Source organism: Rhagoletis pomonella, unplaced genomic scaffold, assembly GCF_013731165.1.
Source record: "Rhagoletis pomonella isolate Grant_MI unplaced genomic scaffold, Rhpom_1.0 Rhpom_scaffold_00007, whole genome shotgun sequence".
NCBI lineage: Eukaryota > Metazoa > Arthropoda > Insecta > Diptera > Tephritidae > Rhagoletis > Rhagoletis pomonella.
Genome location: NW_023458561.1, coordinates 15,351,317 through 15,369,967, shown reverse-complemented (window position 1 = coordinate 15,369,967; position 18,651 = coordinate 15,351,317). Strand labels below are relative to the sequence as shown.

Sequence of the window (18,651 nt, the reverse complement as noted above, 5' to 3'; positions counted from 1 at the left end):
AAATAGACTAATACATTCAAATGAACAAGCAAGTAACTGCGCTAACATACGCTTATGATAAAATTTTGGAAAATGGGCGTGGCACTGCCCACTTATGATCACATATATGTATATCGTTAAGCGTTTTAGCAATTTGTACCAAACTCGGTATTGTTATTGTGCTTGCCACATAAAAGCAAACCGTTGAAAATTATTGAAATCGGACTAAAATTACGGCCGCTTTTCATATAACGGTAAATTTCAGAAATGCTTGAAATTTCAATATTTCGAAATTTAAGGATGCTAGTTTACTTAATATTTATACACCCGCTTATCATGTAGCGGTAGCTTTCGGAAAGGTGGAAAACATATATTTAATACTTGCGCCGGGTATTTAATGTTCAGCTCCGCCCGAACTTCTTCTCCGACGTTCTTACTTGTTTAATTTGACGTTTTTTATGATTGCTAGGTATGGCCATTCCGAGAGCCGAATCAAATAGGCAGGAAAAACGTTTTAAACATCCCATTGCACAGTGGCCCATTTTTCGAAAAAGCTGGTCAAAAGTCGAAGCATGGTACAATTGTAATCAAACATTGTGTATTCGTCTTTATTTTGGTTGCTGGTTTTAAATTTCACCACATAATTTCGAAATTCAAAATGGCGGATCCATAATGGCTACTGTGTACGCTTAAAGTAATCAAATTTTTAGCAAAACTAAGGTAGTTAAGTATAAAAGGTCATGTTTTCTGCTTTTTTGTTATATAATGTGATGTAGCGGTTAGCAATATACGCTATCATTCCGCAGGGTCTGGGTTCAAGCCCTGTTTCCGACCAACATCAAAAAATAAGAAACAAACAAGTTTTTTGTAATAAATTCACCCTTTGGCAGGCAATGGCAAACCTCCGAGTGTATTCAGGCACGAAGAACAGCTTCTCATAAAAATAAAATCCCCGTTCGGATTCGGCGTAAAACTGTTGGTCCCTCCCCTTTGTGCGCCAACATCAAGGCGCACGCCACAAATCGGAAGAGAAGCTCCGACAAATACTAAGGAGTCTTATTGTTTGTTTCTAAAAATCTTGATGTTCAAATTTACACGGGAACTGCGGGATTTTGAATGAATCAATAAACAAGACATACATATTTGTCGGTACAGGAATATCTTTTTAAGATAACAATTTTATACACCGTCAGACTCGCAGTCATCTGAAGTATCTAAGCTCATATCTATATTTTCTGATGGCAATTCCGCATCCGCATTTACAACAGCTGATAATAATTTAATGGCATCTGACGACTGTTTATGATTTTGTTTTGGTGGGTTTAAACGTAAACTTGAAATGACAGGGTCCGAGGATACAAGCAGCCGATATTTTTGAATATCCTTATTCCTTGACTCTTGGGCTTCTTCGGAAAGTTGCCCAATTGGCAGGGGTGCCCATTCAGTAATGAGAGGCCCATGGATGACCACTCCAATATAGTAGTACTTTCTGACATCATTTAAATTCTAAAAACATCCAATCTTTAAAAAAATCTATAAAATCTTGACAGAAATAATTTTTTACATAATTTAAATCTTTTAAACATAAAAAAATTATGAATCGTGTATAAAAACTGATGTCCAAACTACAGTGGCGGCTTGTGGCAGGTGGTTTTAACCAAGGTGGATGGGAAAAACTTCAATCTATATGAAAAAGAAAATTAGACCGCCCATCTCGACCACTCTCGTAACTATTTTCCGAATCCATCATAATGAGTAAACAAAAAACGTCTTAAGTCAGTTTTTAGATGGCGTGACAATCAAAAAACATGTTTTACATACTCTAGATTACAATGTCCATGAGCGGATGCTTGAAAACTGTTATTTTTTTTAAGGTAAACACCAAGATTTTAACAACGACGAAAACTCTAATTTATGAAAAGTTTAGAGCGAATTGCTAGCAACAGTCACTTCGATCTCCTGTAACACTAAATGGCTTAAGAGAATCGACTTGTTGTCTCATAATGATACGCAGTAGAGCCCTCCTAACAATATAAGATGGTTATGCATACGAATGCACATATTTTTTTTTGGACTTTTGGCCAGGGTTTTGGCCACTGTGCATTGGCCAAAGCACAAAATGTTGTCCTACCACCTCTGCATTTAATCCTAGGATATATGTACGGTGACCATCCGTTCTGTTTTTTTGCAGGACCGTACTGTTATTCAAAGGTCTGTCCTGCGTGGTTTTTCGAAACAGAAAAACCTCAAAATGTACTGATTTTTTCCAGGAGTCCTGCCTTTGTCCCGCATTTTATTTGATATTTTAAAATATTAAGCGTGAGTCCTTTACTTATCATCATATAAGCAATGTCAATAACTGATTGATAACTACATGAGGATGAGGCTGATTTTAAAGCTTCAACAAGTCAGTGCGTTCTAAATTTTGTAAGGCCATAGACAATGGGTGACTACAAAATGAACACCAAAAATCCCAGTAACACTGCTTTAAAAATTTTGATTTATCGCTTGAATCTAAGAAAGAAACGTTTTTCAAGCTAATTTTGGTTCGCTTAACACGTCAACAATACGCAGTTATCTTTTCAAAGAAGCGTTTTCGAGATTTTTTCGCAAAACGAGTTTTTTTGTATTTTTCGGAGCTATTCGTCAATATTAATCAACGTAATGGCCCAACAGTTCGATGTGCCTCTTAGAAAAACATTTAGCCTGTGCCGATTTCAATTAAATGTGTTACAAATGACCAAAGTCGAATAAGGTGAAATTTTCGATAATTTGTGAGAATTTCAGACTTTTAGTTGATTCTATTTTACATTATTTTTAAAATTCGATATAACAGTGAAATCATTACAGTAAATTTTGAGCCTAAGATAATGAAAACCGGATGAGAAATGTAGACGTTATGGCACATTCTGCTCAAATTATAAATGTATTTTTGTAAAGGGAACATCAATACTTTTCGATCTGTAGGTCGTTTAAGTCGATTAAAGAGATATTGGCGAATAACGTTTTTTATGAATATCTCGAAAACGCTTCTTTGAAGAAATGGGTATTGTTTTCGTATTCAACGACCCAAAGTTTGCCTAGAAAATACCATTTTACAGAGGTTAATTTCTCGTGTAAACTAGTGTAATTATAATATGTTGAATTATAATTTTACAAATATTCATTAAAAAAAGATTAATACCAATGAAGAAAATGTGATTTATATTCAAAGTTTACATACACATATGTATTTACATATGTACGTAGTATGAAAATAATAAAGAAGAAATATATATTTTTTTTAATTATTAATCCAATCCGAAGAAGTAGTCGGTTTTCAGCGAGCCCGAAGGAACAACTGGTACGATGAGGAGTGTCAGGAAGCTGCAGAGAAAAAAGATGCCGTCTACAGGGCCACGCTGCGATCGGGCGAAACGCGCGCTATGTGGGACCGCTATAGGGATCTGAAGAGGGAAGCGAGACGTATTTGTCGCAATAAGAAGAAAGAGGACGAAATACGTGAGTGCGAAGAGCTTGAAATGCTGGAAAACAAGAGGAATGCCCGAAAATTTTTCCAGAGAGTTAGGCGACTTACGGAAGGTTTAAGGACCGGGGCGCACTCCTGTAAGAACAATAATGGCGACCTAGTAACTGATGTCCAGAGCGTACTTAAATTATGGAGGGAACACTTTTCCGCCCTACTAAATGGTAGCAGCACGGAAAGTTGTGGAGAAGAAGAACCCGAGCCCGCAGTCGATGATGACGGAGTCGACGTTCCACCGCCAGACTATGATGAGGTATAGCAATAACGCGGCTGAAAAACAACAAAGCCGCTTGAGCTGACAGCCTGCCAGCTGAGCTATTCAAGTACGGCGGCGAGGAGTTGATAAGGTGCATGCATCAACTCTTGTGCAGAATATGGTCAGATGAACGCATGCCCGACGACTGGAATTTAAGTGTGCTCTGCCCAATCCACAAGAAAGGTGACCCTGCCATTTGCGCCAACTACCGCGGGATCAGCCTTCTAAGCATAGGTTACAAGGTCTTATCGAGCGTATTGTGTGAAAGACTGAAGCCCACCGTCAATGAACTGATTGGGCCTTATCAGTGTGGCTTTAGACCTGGCAAATCCACCATAGATCAGGTATTCACAATACGCCAAATCTTGGAAAAGACCTGCGAGAAAAGGATCGACACTCACCACATATTTGTCGACTTTAAAGCCGCATTTTTAGCACCCGAAAAAATTGATGTATTAACAGTGTTTTCAATTTCATGTAGACCAAAAGGAAGGTGTGCAGCAAAGTGAATTTTTGGACTTGCCATTTTAAAAAGCCATGCAGAGTGCATATTTATATTTGTGGACGGTAGCCAACCACCATAAACTCCACAGCTGTTGACTCCACAACTTTTATTTGATGACTTTTGTACCATTTCCGAGAGGATGCATGTGGCTTCTTTGGAAGCAGATATTCTTTGTCAGTAAAACATAATTTAAGCGGAACTTTTAAATGTATAATAATTTGGGCACTGTTTTGTATTAGGTACGTAACAGCGGGGTAAGATGCCGCTTGAATTAGCGCCTGGCGACCTTATCCACTGGTGCATTACCTCATACCAGCACTAAAAGAATCAGGTACTAACAAAAATAAGTAGGTAGTGAAGTTCATGTATCTATTTACTGTATAAACTGCTTTTGTATGTATGCCGGTGCCAGCAAACTAAACCAGCAACTGTCTACATTAACCATGGAAATATACCTACTACAATTCACCAAGGAAAGGCCAACATAGTTCCATGTAGAAGCTCATAGCTCACACACATAGCACAAAGCTCGATTTGTAGTTTAATGCATGTCCTCGCCGGCAGAACTGCTTCCACTTTTTCGCCAGGTTTGCGTCCGTAGGAAACGAAAAAAAACTTATATAGCACGCTTTCCTTTTGTTTTCGCTATTACACTTTGCCACTGCACACTTCATTTTGCTTTTTAATGTCTCAATCATTGTTTAAAATAAAATAAATAAAATTGTTATTTGGTTTTTTCGTATGCTCACATTCAACAATTGCACCAAGATGACGTCACGCACACAGCTCATTCTGTCAAAATCACAAAGAGCGGATTAGCGGTACCGCGATTGGCGCAATCTCTATTTCTCTCAATCGTGCATATGTACATGTATATTTATTTCACGCAGGCAATACACAAAATCTCCTATGACGTCATATTTCTGTCAAAATTTTCAAGAGAGTTAGCGGTATCACAATCAGCGCCACCTTCTGTATTCGTTTCACCATGGATTGTACCAACAAGCTCGAAGCATATAACTTACCAGCATGCTGGTAAAATATTTAGTTCTTTATAGGGCATTCACACGCGGCGATTTTACAGGCAACAAAAGTTGAATACGAAGTTGAATGAGAAGTTGAAAGTGAAAAAGTTGCCATCCCTATTCAGACGAGGCGATTTTCGATTCAACACGAATCGTTTTTACATTATTGAAAATGAATTTAAATCGCAAAATTTTATGAATTGGCGTAAATTTGGTAAGCCAAGCGTTGGTAGAAGTGCTTTTAGCGAAGCTGAAAGATAAAATAAGAGTAAAAAAGTAGAAAAGAAGAAAAAGTATGTATACAGAACAGTGTTGGCATTTTTGGTACAATTGTACTTGTTTGATACAATTTCATTTACAATATACTTTCCTACTACGCAGTACTTTTTAGTACAATTTTGTAATCAATGCTAAAAATATATAGCTGAAAATTCACAGCAAGAAATTTTTTGTATTCTCTTTTGTTCGCCTGTTCGTATTTACCTTTGTAAGTTTTGAAAATGGCTTGAACGAACCAGTATAATATAGCCTAGGCAAATTTTTAAAGAAACTTTTCGATACTAAGTTTTATTAAAACAAAATGTCGAAGTCAGCTTCATATAGAAACAAAGTCTTCGTCAGTTATAAGAAGAGATTTTCTTAAATATAATACCTTTACGGCACTCACATATTGACAAGATTTTACTATTTATTTTATTATTCTTTAATTTTAATTATCTGTTTATAAAATATAATGTATTCTTTAAGAAAAACTGTATAAACCCAAGATCAAATCTTTGCGAAACATCTAAAAGACAACATACTTTCGTAAAAATTTCGAGCTTTATTAATATTCTTTAGTTTTTAGCCCATTCAATTTTAGTATAATAAAGTGCAAGTTTAAAGTAGCTGGGACTTACCGTTGAACTTGGCATTTTTTTTTGTCGCCGATGTCAGCTGTCAGAAAATTAGCAACACCTTCATCAAAGAAATCTTAAAAAACTTAGTTATATTAAAATTTAATGGGCTAAAAAACCGCACACTCAAAATAAATCTAGGAAATCGAATTAAAAAGTTCGAAATTTTTACGAAAGTGTGTTGGTTTTTTGTAATGTTGCACAAAGTTTGAACCTTGGATTTGTACGGCTTTTCTTAAAATATAAACAGTATTTAAAAAAAATAATTAAAATTGAATAATAATAAGATAAATGGTCAAATCTTGTCGTAAAGTTTTGATAAGCACTTGAAGTGCTATTAAAATGTCAAATTTTAGTACTGAATCCAAAGGAAAATGTCTCTTTTATCCATTAATAATAACTTAAATATGCTTTTTGTTAAGATGTATACCTGAAAATGTGTACATACATATTTGCGTTAAATGCAGTACATGTGCGCGTGGAATCAATTTGTAAAAGTGTAAAATACGTAAACGTATATACATAAACAATAAAACTTTCTCATGAATACCATAAAATCATTGGTCTTGAAGGGAATATACTAAGAAAATATATGAGCGAATTAAAAAGTATATACAATTTATAGCCGAAAAGTATATTTTTTGTATAGATTTCGTACTGAAGGAACAATTTTATTTCCCAACACTGATACAGAATGTAAACAAACACAGGGTTGCAAGGAAAAAAAGTTGAACGAGCTCAAAGTTGGCTGGCGACCAACTTTGTTGAAAGCGATTAGTTGAAAGGCCGTTCGGACGAGGCGATTTTTGCTTTCAACTAAAAGTTGCCTGTAAAATCGCCTCGTGCGAATGCCCTATTACAAACACAGTATATACAGTAATAAACCTTTTTGAGTGCTCCTCGGGGGTAAAATCTGATCAGGGTTGTTAATGAGAAGGAGCATGAATTTTGTTGATTCAGAGTTGTATACAAAATTACTGTGGTATGAAAGGGCAACCGTACTATGGCAGAGTGACACAAGTCATGACTGTGTAATAGTGCCCGAAACTAATTGCAAAAGTGAAAAACGTTGCAAATTATTGTCTATTATTATAGATACTAGTACAGATTATCATAGTTCAGTGTATAATTTGTTAAATTACACCGTACATGATAATGAACTGTTAAATGCTGAAAACGTTTGTAACTTGTAAATCACTCCAACTTGGGTGTGCTTAATGGACTGTCTGGGCGGATGCGCTGGCAGGCATTGGGGTCTGTATAGCATACCTTGTTTTTTTTTTAATAAAGACTTAAATGTATTCGGAAATTTAGAATTTGGCTTGATAATCTTACAATGGACTTTTTTTATTTTAAACTTACATTTAAGAAAACTCCATTCAATGCTATAATTACGATTTGAGTTTTTCAGTTTATAAAACACAAGCGTTAATTATGTACTTAACTATTGATATTATTTTTCATTAAGCATGAATATCAGCATACATTAAAGATTATATTAAGAAATATTATACATAAATAACACATAATTATGTATATTTTATCCGCGCAAAATGAAAGCGCTGCACGCAACCCGAAAGTACCCCTCGGGGACCAAATGGTGAAAAACTGCGAAAAGGTTTATTACTGTATATACTGTGTTTACAAATGAGGTCGAGGAAAGATCGAAATGATTAGAGCCGAAATTTCGTAATTTTTCGACCATTTTGTTAAACATTGTTTTTTTTTTTTTTTAATTCACAACTGAGCTTAATCTTAATCGTGAACTTAATCTTCTACAAACACGGCTTTGACTCATATAGTGCAAGAAATTTCCGCCAAAATACCTTTTACTTAGAAAATTGAGCTAATTTCACGACTCACGATACCAGCATGCTGGTAGTACAATCATAAAATTTTCAAATAGTTTTTGAAGTCGCACCAGCAGCTGGTACAATCACACCACAAGAACATACACGGTCAATCGACTTGATCGGCCATTTAACAAATTAAGTACATTAAGGGCCGTAAACGTATCTATTATAAACTATAGTTAAATCGTTAATAGATAAGTTAACAGCCTTAACACTTTTACAGCATGTATGTATAAAAACGTAAGGAACATACAATACATACACTGCCGGAACAAAGTATTGGCACAGCAAATTTTTCACAACATATGCAACAATTTTCATTCATTCATATATCAGTCTGCCTCAGTTTAAAAATTCATCTCTTACATAAATGAAAAAAAAGAGATCAAATTAAGCATATACAACTTTTTCATGCGAAGTATGAATAAATTCTCCAAAGGGCTAAAAAAGAGCTAGGGGCAATTTTAAATTTATGTGGCCAAACAAAGTATGTGGTAGCTAAATGTAGCCACCAAAGGGCTAAAACGGCAACACTGGTTACAATATACATAAATGAAGATACTGGAATCATTATTATGGAACCATGTATGCGCTCTAAAAGAACAAACTGGCCGTATAATGTGTGATTTAAATACTTTAACTGTTTTGTATACAAGGGCGTAGCCAGCCTTTCACCTAGGGGGCAGGAGTTTATATAGAAGGAAAACATGTTTCTAATTAGATTTTTTTGTTTTGTGTATATCAATAGAAATTTTTGGGTTTAAACAGTATAAGTTTTCTGGTACACTTTACAACAATACCAATTTTTCAAAAATCGGTTTGCAATTGTTTTTGTTTAAAATATTTTTTTTTGTAAAAACGGTATTTTTTGCTTTAAGTGTTTTTTCTCAAATTTTTTATACACGATTTATGCAAATATGCATACCACAAGAACAGGGGGTTTAATCGCGTTTACATCGATACCAAAGTTTTAAAAATCGGTTCGTAATTTTTGTGTAAATTTTTTTTGCTTATAAAAAAAGTATTTTTTCCTTTTAAGTGTTTTTTCTCAAATTTGTATATACGAAGTATACAAATACGCATATCAGAAAAAGGAAGGTTTCATTGCGTTTACAACGATATTATTTTTTAATAAAAATATTTTTTTTTGATCAAAAGGGTATTTTTTGCATTTAAGTATTTTTTACTCAAATTTTTACATACGAAGTATACAAATATGCATATCATAAAGGGGTTTAATCACGTTTGCAACGTAACCAATTTTTAAAAAATTATTTAAAATATAAGGTTTTTAATTTTTCGAAGACCCGACCTTTTACCCCTTATTGCATCTGTAATATAAGTATGAACAAAAAAGGTTATATACCATTTAAATAAGAGCAAAAGGGGGGCTACGCCTGAATTTTTTGTTTTTTAGTTATTTACATATAATAATAAAAAATAATTTTTTACCAAAGGTCCTATTTCGAACTTCGAAGGCCCATATCTCGATTTCGGAGGCTAGCTTCGAAAAACGGAGCAATTACTTTTCTACCCATGACTCAATCTCTTTAAAAAAATTGGTTTGGTCCAATACCCAGCCGAATGCTGTACAGTGTAATGATTCCAGTGTCTTTATTTATGTATATTGTAACTATCAATATCTTATAAAGAGAAGGATAATTTTTTTTTATTTGGGGATGTGGTAGTTTACATATTAGTTCTTGACATATATATATACCTATTTTTTTTTTCAAAAATAAATATTGGAAATTTCTAAGGATATTCAAGAATAAACTATCAATTTCTTATAAAGAGAAGTGTAAATTTTTTTATCTAAAAATAATAAAATTAGAAGGGCCTAAAACGAGGATGTGGTAGTTTACATATTAGTCCCTGACATGTATTTATTTCAAAAATAAATTTTACAAATTTCCAAGGATATTCAAGGATAAAGTTTTAAAAGGACAGATTCAACAACTGTTCGTCCTGATGCACCAAAAAATAATTTTCTTTTTTCTATTCTACAGAATTTTTCCTTTTAATTGATACCCATATAGTTACTCTACAACGCATCAAATCTTTAAAATAATTTTTTATTCAATCTTATCCTGGAAATTTCTAAGTCCTTTAAAAAAAATACCTGACTTCACAACAACAAATGACGTTGTGAATATTAAAAAAATCAAAACGTGAACACTTGCGTGAGTCACGGTATGCATGTTCATTACGCGAAAAAAAGAGAAATATTTCAGAACTGGAACATTTTTTCTTCCCTTCTGGTAAACACTGATGAGGGAAATATTTTATGAAATAAAATTTTTATTGGAAAACAAAGTCCCATTATATAATATATCTATATTATAATGATATATCTACTAAGATCTGAAATGGTATGGATACAGAGTATTCATGATCCTTTTGGAAAGGAATTCGACACAAACAGATTTATAGATGTATATACTTCAGGGCTGCAAACCGGTTTTGAACCGAACCAGTTTTTGAATCGAACCGTCGCACAGTGCCGCGAAGGTGGACAAAAATACAAAAATCGACTGTCTGTCAAGTTACAGCTAAATCTCCAACTAAGAGAAGTTCATAAGTTATTTTGTGATAAAAACAACTTTCAGCCTCACACACCCTCTCAAAGTACACCTATTTTCTACATACCATTTCATTTCGGCGATTCGCACATAAAAGTGGTCGCAGTTAAAAATTTGTTAAAAATACATTTTTATTCCTAGCAAGATCAACTTTTGCACTTTGATAAAGATATATGCGACAAACCAAAAAATGTATGGTTCATGGAAAAAAAATTTATACAAATATTTTTTTTTTATTAATAAATAAATATATGATTAAACATACTAAAATCCGAAAATTGGTAAACTTTGGAGACAAAAAAAAAACATCTTGAAAGTTCGTGAAATTTTTTTTTCGGTTATGGTAGTTTGGACCTTCTACTAACAGAAACAATCGAAATCTCTTCCAACTTTTTCCAATATTTGAAAATTTTCAATTTTGAAAAAGTGACTAAATGCCTTTTTTTGGTATTATTTTAACTGATCTATATTTACAATACTTTTTCTGAATGCCCTAAGATCTAAATTTTTGGCTCGCTTTTCAAAAATAAGGTGTTGAATTAAAGCTAAAAGTGCCAAAAAAAAAAAATTAAGAGGTACAGGGTGCTTTGAAATGAAAAAAATTATCAGCTAATTAAAATACTTAAATATGCATCACGGTATGGGAGCCAAAAACAAAGGTATACGAAGATTTACATATATATATATATACATATATATATATATATATATATAGAGCAATGACACCAGTTTACAAAAAGAAATATAAAACAGAGAAACAAATATTTAAAGGGTTCTGATCTCAGCTTTAATAAATACATTGTTGAAAGTGACGAAGCAGACAAAAGCATGGAATCATTTGAATCAGTGATCACTTCCTCCTCTTCTGAGGACTCTGAAACTGAGTGATTATAACAACTAGTTCGGTTTTTATTAACATATTATATGTTATTACCATATAACAGCTATTATTACTTACTTACTTAACAGTGATTATGCTTTATTTTAAATGAAATCAAAAGAATTTTTTTTTCTAAAGGTTAACATGTAAGGAAAACCGACTTAATTTTTCAAATTACCATAATGTATTCACTTAGGAAGTAAAGTTTAGACGAATTTTGACTATTAAGACTATTTTTCTGAACACTTAGCAACAATGATATGCCATATTTCATTTTTAAATAATCATGTGCAAAAACTCGGTGTTTTTGTAATGGGTACCCGTTACAAAAAAACCGATTACTTTATTAAAATTAGAGTAATATAGACACTTCAGATGTAAAGTTTCAATAAATTCTGACGACTCCTTCCTGTTTTCGTAAACACCACAATCAGCAATGATTATGCCTTATTTGTCTTTCATATAGTAATGTAAAAAAAAATCTTTTTTTTTTTAATGGGTACCCGGTACCGAAAAATCGATTTCATTTTTGAAATAAGCATGGCTTAGTCCTTTTAGGTGTAAAGTTTCAATAAGTTCTGAATACTATTTCGGTTTTTATAAACATATGTCTACGATGATTATGAGTTATTTTACCTTTTTATAAAATTGTAAAAAAAATTTTTTTTTAATTAAATGGTAACAGATGCTGAAAAACGTTTTTTTTTTTCTTAAATTGCCGTGATATAGTCCTTTCAGGTGTAAAGTTTCAGCCCATTCTGATGCCTCCTTCCACTTATATCAACACATGTCCACAATGACTATTTTCATATAAAAATGCAAGAAAAACTCGGTTTTCTCGAAATGAGTAACCGGTACAGAGTAGAGGGGCATAATACTTCTAGGTGTGAAGTTTCAGCCAATTCTGACCACTCCTTCTATTTTTGTCCATCATTTGTATGGAGTCGCGGCACTGTGCGTCGCTTTTTTCGGGCTTCGAACCAAATCACGAACTGAACCGTTTTTATTTTGAAATGTCAAAACCGAATCGAAAACAACTCCAAAAAATGGTTCGGTTCGGTTCAAAATAAAAATCCCTAATAGCATTTTTCAAGTTTTGTTATAAACATTTTTGTCTAACAACCCGTATGGTAAACTACGAAAAAGTTTTGTTTGATGCCAACTCTCTGAGTTGTAATTTCGCCCATATAAAAAATGCTTAAAATGTTTTTATATGGAAGAAAACTCTTAGCGGTGAAAGGTAATAAGATCAACGGAAATAAGGTCAATTGACTTTATTTCCCACCCTGGTGCGAAATAAAGTCAATTGACATTATTACCTTTTTAAAAACGAAATAAAATCCATTGACATTATTTCCCTTTCAAACATTAAATTTGTTTAGGTTCGCGGCGGCCCGCGTCAGCGCGCCACACCGCGCGCGACCGGCGCACACACCACGTCACGCTACGCCGCGGCCCCCTCGGCCCCGGCTCCCGCCGTGCTGTAACGCAGGTAGATTTATTTTTTGTATACGTTGAAATACAATTTTTATATATTTTAAACATCGAAGGCTTATATTCAATAATATTAATAATACAAATCAACCTAAGATGTAACTGTCATCAGTGATATTAATGCTCCTTATATAACGACAGGTAATAAGTCCCGGATGGTTTCTAAAATCACAAATTAGTTTTTGTGCAAATTGCAGATAGAGGGTATTAATGAATTCAAGCCCTCGATATTTCACATTTTTATATTTGTAAGTTATTGGAAGCAGGGATGCCAACTTGGCTCAAACCGTGCCATTTGTCCCTATTTTACTTCAAATGGCACTTAATTTTTCAATTTGGCACAAAGGGCCAAAATGGCACTTTTGTAAAAAAAATAACGTTTCAATACATTTTTGTGAAGTCCTTTGCGTGCACTTCTTTTTCTCAACTAAAATTTTCTAATTTATAAAGGCTATTCAACTGGTTTATCTTATTTTATCATTGCACTTTTGTTTGGAAAATATAGCTTTAGTTTATTGCTAAATGTGAATGATTAAAAGGAATGACACCTTTTTTGGCACTTTTATTTTTCTATTTGGCACATTTTGGCACTTTTTTATCCTCAATATGGCACCTCATAACTAAGGATAGTTGCCAGCCCTAATTGGAAGATTTCTGCTGTGTTTTGGAGCAACAACTTGTATGCAGTAAAAAAGCATATAATTTGTGTTTCAAAAGTGTGTGAAAACCAATCAATTAACTTATATGATCTCGGTTCCGATATTAAATAATCAATAATTGTTTAAACCCGCATTTTGGCACATTGGCTCCTTGAATGTGCCATCTAATAAATAGTGTCGTCATTCTCCTTAGCTGGTTTTAAATTATGTCGTTACCAATTGCTGGTGGAGACATGAATACAGTGTAAGAAAATTCTTTCTCCATAATTGTTTCCTTGTTTCCACCTTAAGGTGTTCTTACACGATATGTTTTTGCATGTGTACATGCCACTTTTTACATATGGAAATGCCAACGTATCGTGTATAGGCAAATTAGATTTGTTTCTGTACAAAGCATATGCACGTACATACGAAATAGAAATGTTTCTATTTTCATCTGACACACAGATAGAAACATCTAAGGTTACTTATTTCGTTTTCAAAGATCGTATTTTTAAAAAGTTAAATAAAGACTGTGAATTTGACAGACATACGCAATTACATATGTATTGAAAAAGTCACATTTACAGATGCAAATACATATCGTGTAAGAACACCTTTAGACATTCCGAATTCGTTCAAAATATGCTAATTTAAAACACAGAATTCTTTCAGTGTTCCTCCGAGGTTTTGGACATGGACTGTTTCTTCAATTTAATAGTGTTCGCTTTATTTTTGTGGAAACGAAACATAATTTGCAAGTTATGGATCATTTCTACACTCTTTCTTCAAATATTACTCGTATTCCAGCTGTGCGCAGGCGTTTAGTTTTTCGCATCGTGTTTTTACATATTCGTAATTTAATTTTTTTTAATAAAATCAAATGGTGGTAGTTCATGATTGTGTGTGGATTAATATCACAACACTGAGGATTTGGCAATAACCTTTTCCATCTATTAAAAAACAACACTTACGGGGCAATGTTTATTGTAAGAACAACATTTTTTTCTATGAATCGACATACTTTAAGCATTGTTGACGCCATTTCCATTTGAATGAGGAAATAGCGTCAATGACTTTATTTCCAAATTTTTGTTGACTTTATTTCGCTTTTGAAAAGGTAATAATGTCAATTGACTTTATTTCGTACCAGGGTGGGAAATAAAGTCAATTGACCTTATTTCCATTGACCTTATTACCTGTCACCCTCTTAGCCACTTGCAACTTGCACTTTGTTATTCTAAAATTTAATTATCTATAAAACTGCGTACTCAAATTATTTACAAAAACCCAGAACTAAAAAAATAGTTTTGGTGCACATTTTTTTATAACAATTCAAATTACTATTTTTTTGATTTTCACAAGAGAATCGAGTTTCTTAAAAATTCCAACTTTTTCTGCACTTTGCACTAAAAAAATTAATACAAACAAACAAAAATTTAGAAATCGGGCTCAGCTGGTCTCTTGCAAATTTGAATAGCTTTCATTAAACAAAAAATAATGAAATTGAGTGAAAAATGAAGGCTCCAGTGAATTGTGAACACAAAATGCCAATTTTGAACCACTGTGCGCCGATCGATAAATTATGACGACCAAATGTGAGGCAGTGAAACAATTAACGCTTGATAATTAACTTTTAAACTGTTTTGCATTGTGAAAAAGCTACTAAAGTTCTTTTATTTTTTGAAGTTGGAAATTTATCTTGTATCGAATTAACTGCCTTATTATGTATCACAAACGATAGGCAACACGAACGATTCAGACGACAACGTGTCTGAATGCGATTTTATTACTCTATCGGTCGTCTTCGTCATCTCGGTTGCCTTTAGACCGGCTAGAATGATGCCGCCGGACTAATTTTTGAAGCGTTTCTCTGCAGACGAATCGTTCGCTCGCTTTGTGGCCATATTTGTGGAAGCCGAATACGGGACAAAAAATAGTTTTCCAAATTTGTTTCACAAAAACTTACAGATCTGAAAGAACGTCCTTATAGTAACATCCCAAATGTGTGGGATACTTCTCTGGAGATTTTTACCCCGCAAAATTTGTTAAAAAAATCGTGAAATTTTAGTGTAATAATATGCAAAGTGTAGTTAATTTTTGGATTTTATTTTTGTTGGCGGTATTACGCATTTTTTTTCATACAAAGTACATATGTTCGACAATTATTAAAAAGAGAAGCAAAAGAGCAGCACTTTCCACTTATAATCAATTTAATCAGCTACAAAACTGACGAGTCGTCTGACGATATCGTGTTTTCGATTGTCTTGCTTCATGAAAATTAGAGACTATTTCAGCGGACACGACCTATCTTATGGGATTTTGTGTTAACTAAAACTCACCACCGCAGGACCGCTTTTATTCCCGTTTCCTCTTTCACTTTTTGTCCTCTCTCTTTCTTTCCGTCTTCTGCATCCAACTTCAACACGTAACGCCCTGTCAAAAATAAAAATTCGATCCAGATTTTTGACAGTTACAATTACAATTTAGGGACAGCAGTAAACGCCTCTTATTTTAAAGAGAATATTTAGAGAGAAATTTTAAAAAATCTATTCACAAATATTTTGCAGACCGCTAGACTCACCTTTGCTTAGCTACCTTATAGCAATAAAGTATAAGATTAAAGATTAAAATGTGCTATAAAAAATAAAAATAACAAAATCTTTGTCACTATTAATTGAACCCGAGAGCAACAAAATCGAAAACCATCCATTCAGCCACATTAGCTATTGACACCAAAGTGCAACCTCTACCACATTCGTGGTAGATCTACCACATATTTTTAAAAATTTGGGTGTCTACCACTTCTACCACACAAGGCTTAAAATCTAGCACATTTTTAGGCAGAACATATGTTTACAATTTTCACATACATAACTCTAAACTCAATTCTTATAAGAAATATAAAAATTAATAAAAAATTTTTTAAAAAGTACATCATAAATTTTGCTTTAAATTTTAATATTTCAAAAATCCGCATATTTATATTTGCTAAAGTATTATGCAATGGAAAAATAATTTGGCCGATTTTTTGCATAAATCAATCTGTAGGATTTTTCTCAAATAACTCTAGAATTTCAACTCAATTCTTATAAGAAATATATAAATTATTCAAAAAATTTTTAAAAAAGTACATCATAAATTTTGCCTTAACTTTTTAATATTTCAAAAATCCGCATATTTATATTTGCTTAAGTATTGTGCAATGGAAAAATTATTTGGTCGATTTTTTTTCATAAATCAATCTGTAGGAAACTAATGTGATACTTGTTTTTGCATCAATTGCGTTGAATCTGAACTAGCACTTATATTTCCCAATCGAATTTTTGACTTGTGCCTCTTTTGACGACAGTGTGCGATATGTATACCCAATAAAAATATGAATTGGAAAATCTACCACATCTTATTCAAATCTACCACATTTTTTTGCGGATTCTACCACACTAAAATAAAAAGGGGTTCGCACACTGGTTGACACACCAGGGAAAAATTAATTCTTGAGTTTATTTTCAAAATTTGTATTTTATTAAAATTTCAAATATCGAAGTTTACCAAAAACAATATAAGTAGAGTTCACTATTTAATGCGAAAATGCGAAAGACAAAAATTAGCGTTTGTTTTGTTGCTTTGCTGTGCGTTTGTGCGAAACGGCGCCAAAACGGTGCCATATGTTTGTTGTAAAAAACTGCCGATTTTCGCACTTTCGCTCAAACGCCCCCATTTTCGCATCAAAGATAAGAGTGATTTTCAAACTGTTGAAGACACTACAATAGTCGACACGATAGTAAGTAACAAAAATACATGAAAATACATGAATCAGTGTTTTGACGACTTCGTTTTGCCAATATCGTTTGAATGACTATCGTGTCAAAGTTACATGATGCATGCCCGGTTTATGGAGAAAATTACAGTCATATACATACCAACATCCCTTAAAACTGGCTCATACGCATGCCATTTTAATGAGAGGTTAAAGCTTCAAAAAAAACGGACACCGAATACGGGACAAATACAGGACACTAAAAGAAATACAGAACATTTGGCGCCCCGCATAAAATGAATAAATTACCAGGACAATGGGTCAAAAAAGAGGACTGTCCGTATAATACAGGACGGATGGTCACCGTAGTGATACATAATAAGGTTGTAAGAGAAGGTTGAAAAAAAATGAGTTTGAGGAAATATTTTATTGTGTGTTGGTGATGGTAAAATATTTTATTCAGTTTTGTTTGTAATGATAACGATAAATATGCATCCGTTTGGTTAGTTTTTGAGTACTTGGCTTTTTATTAATAATTCTCGTATACCTTTACCTTTTTTATAGATATTGCACAAAACAAATCGATTTTATACAAACGGCTACTCACATCACCAAATAGCGTCGGATTATGTCATTACGTTTGTAGACTCTCCGCCGAACTCTGAGGAATCGTGGACAGGTACGTCTTTTCATGTTAAAAAAATTGTTACACTTAATTTTAATTTGATATTAAGATTTTCCTTTTTAAACTGAATTTGTAGAAACTGAAATTTTAGATCAAACTAATTTTATTAATCCGAGCTCCGCTCCCAATAGAAAACCCTTTTATTTTCTTATTAACTTACACCTCGAGCCCTAACCGCCAAAATAAAACCTTGACGACATTTTTATGAAAATTTTCTTTTTGATGCAGAAATGCATCTAGATGCTCAAGGAGCACTTCTGCGTCCAAAAGAAAATATCGCTTACTTTATTTTGGGGGATAGGCTCGATATATGTATGTACCAGCAATAATGTTAATGTAAAAATGAATACATTAATTTTTGAAATTTAATGCAAATAAAAATTTCATTGCATTAATTCTGAAAAACATAATGCTAATGAAATTTGTTTTCATTAAATTATCCAAACTAAGGCTAATGAAAAATTTTAATGCATTCAAATTTTTAATAATTTGTCCAGTTTGCATTATTAAAAAGCATTAAATTTTTTTCTAGTGAAATATAAATAACCTTTTTTGGAAGAACATCGTATAAT

The 18,651-nt window shown here is 33.1% G+C and overlaps 1 protein-coding gene across 2 annotated transcripts in view; it reads left to right on the top strand.

Moving 5' to 3' along the window:
* Positions 1-18,651, top strand: part of LOC118742368 (uncharacterized protein DDB_G0283357) — a 242,541-nt gene that overhangs the window by 25,847 nt on the left and 198,043 nt on the right. For both annotated transcript variants that reach the window (XM_036474389.1, XM_036474388.1), the window contains exon 2: positions 17,959-18,073. In XM_036474389.1, the coding sequence (XP_036330282.1) occupies positions 17,959-18,073 (115 nt within the window). The remainder of the gene's footprint in view (positions 1-17,958; positions 18,074-18,651) is intronic.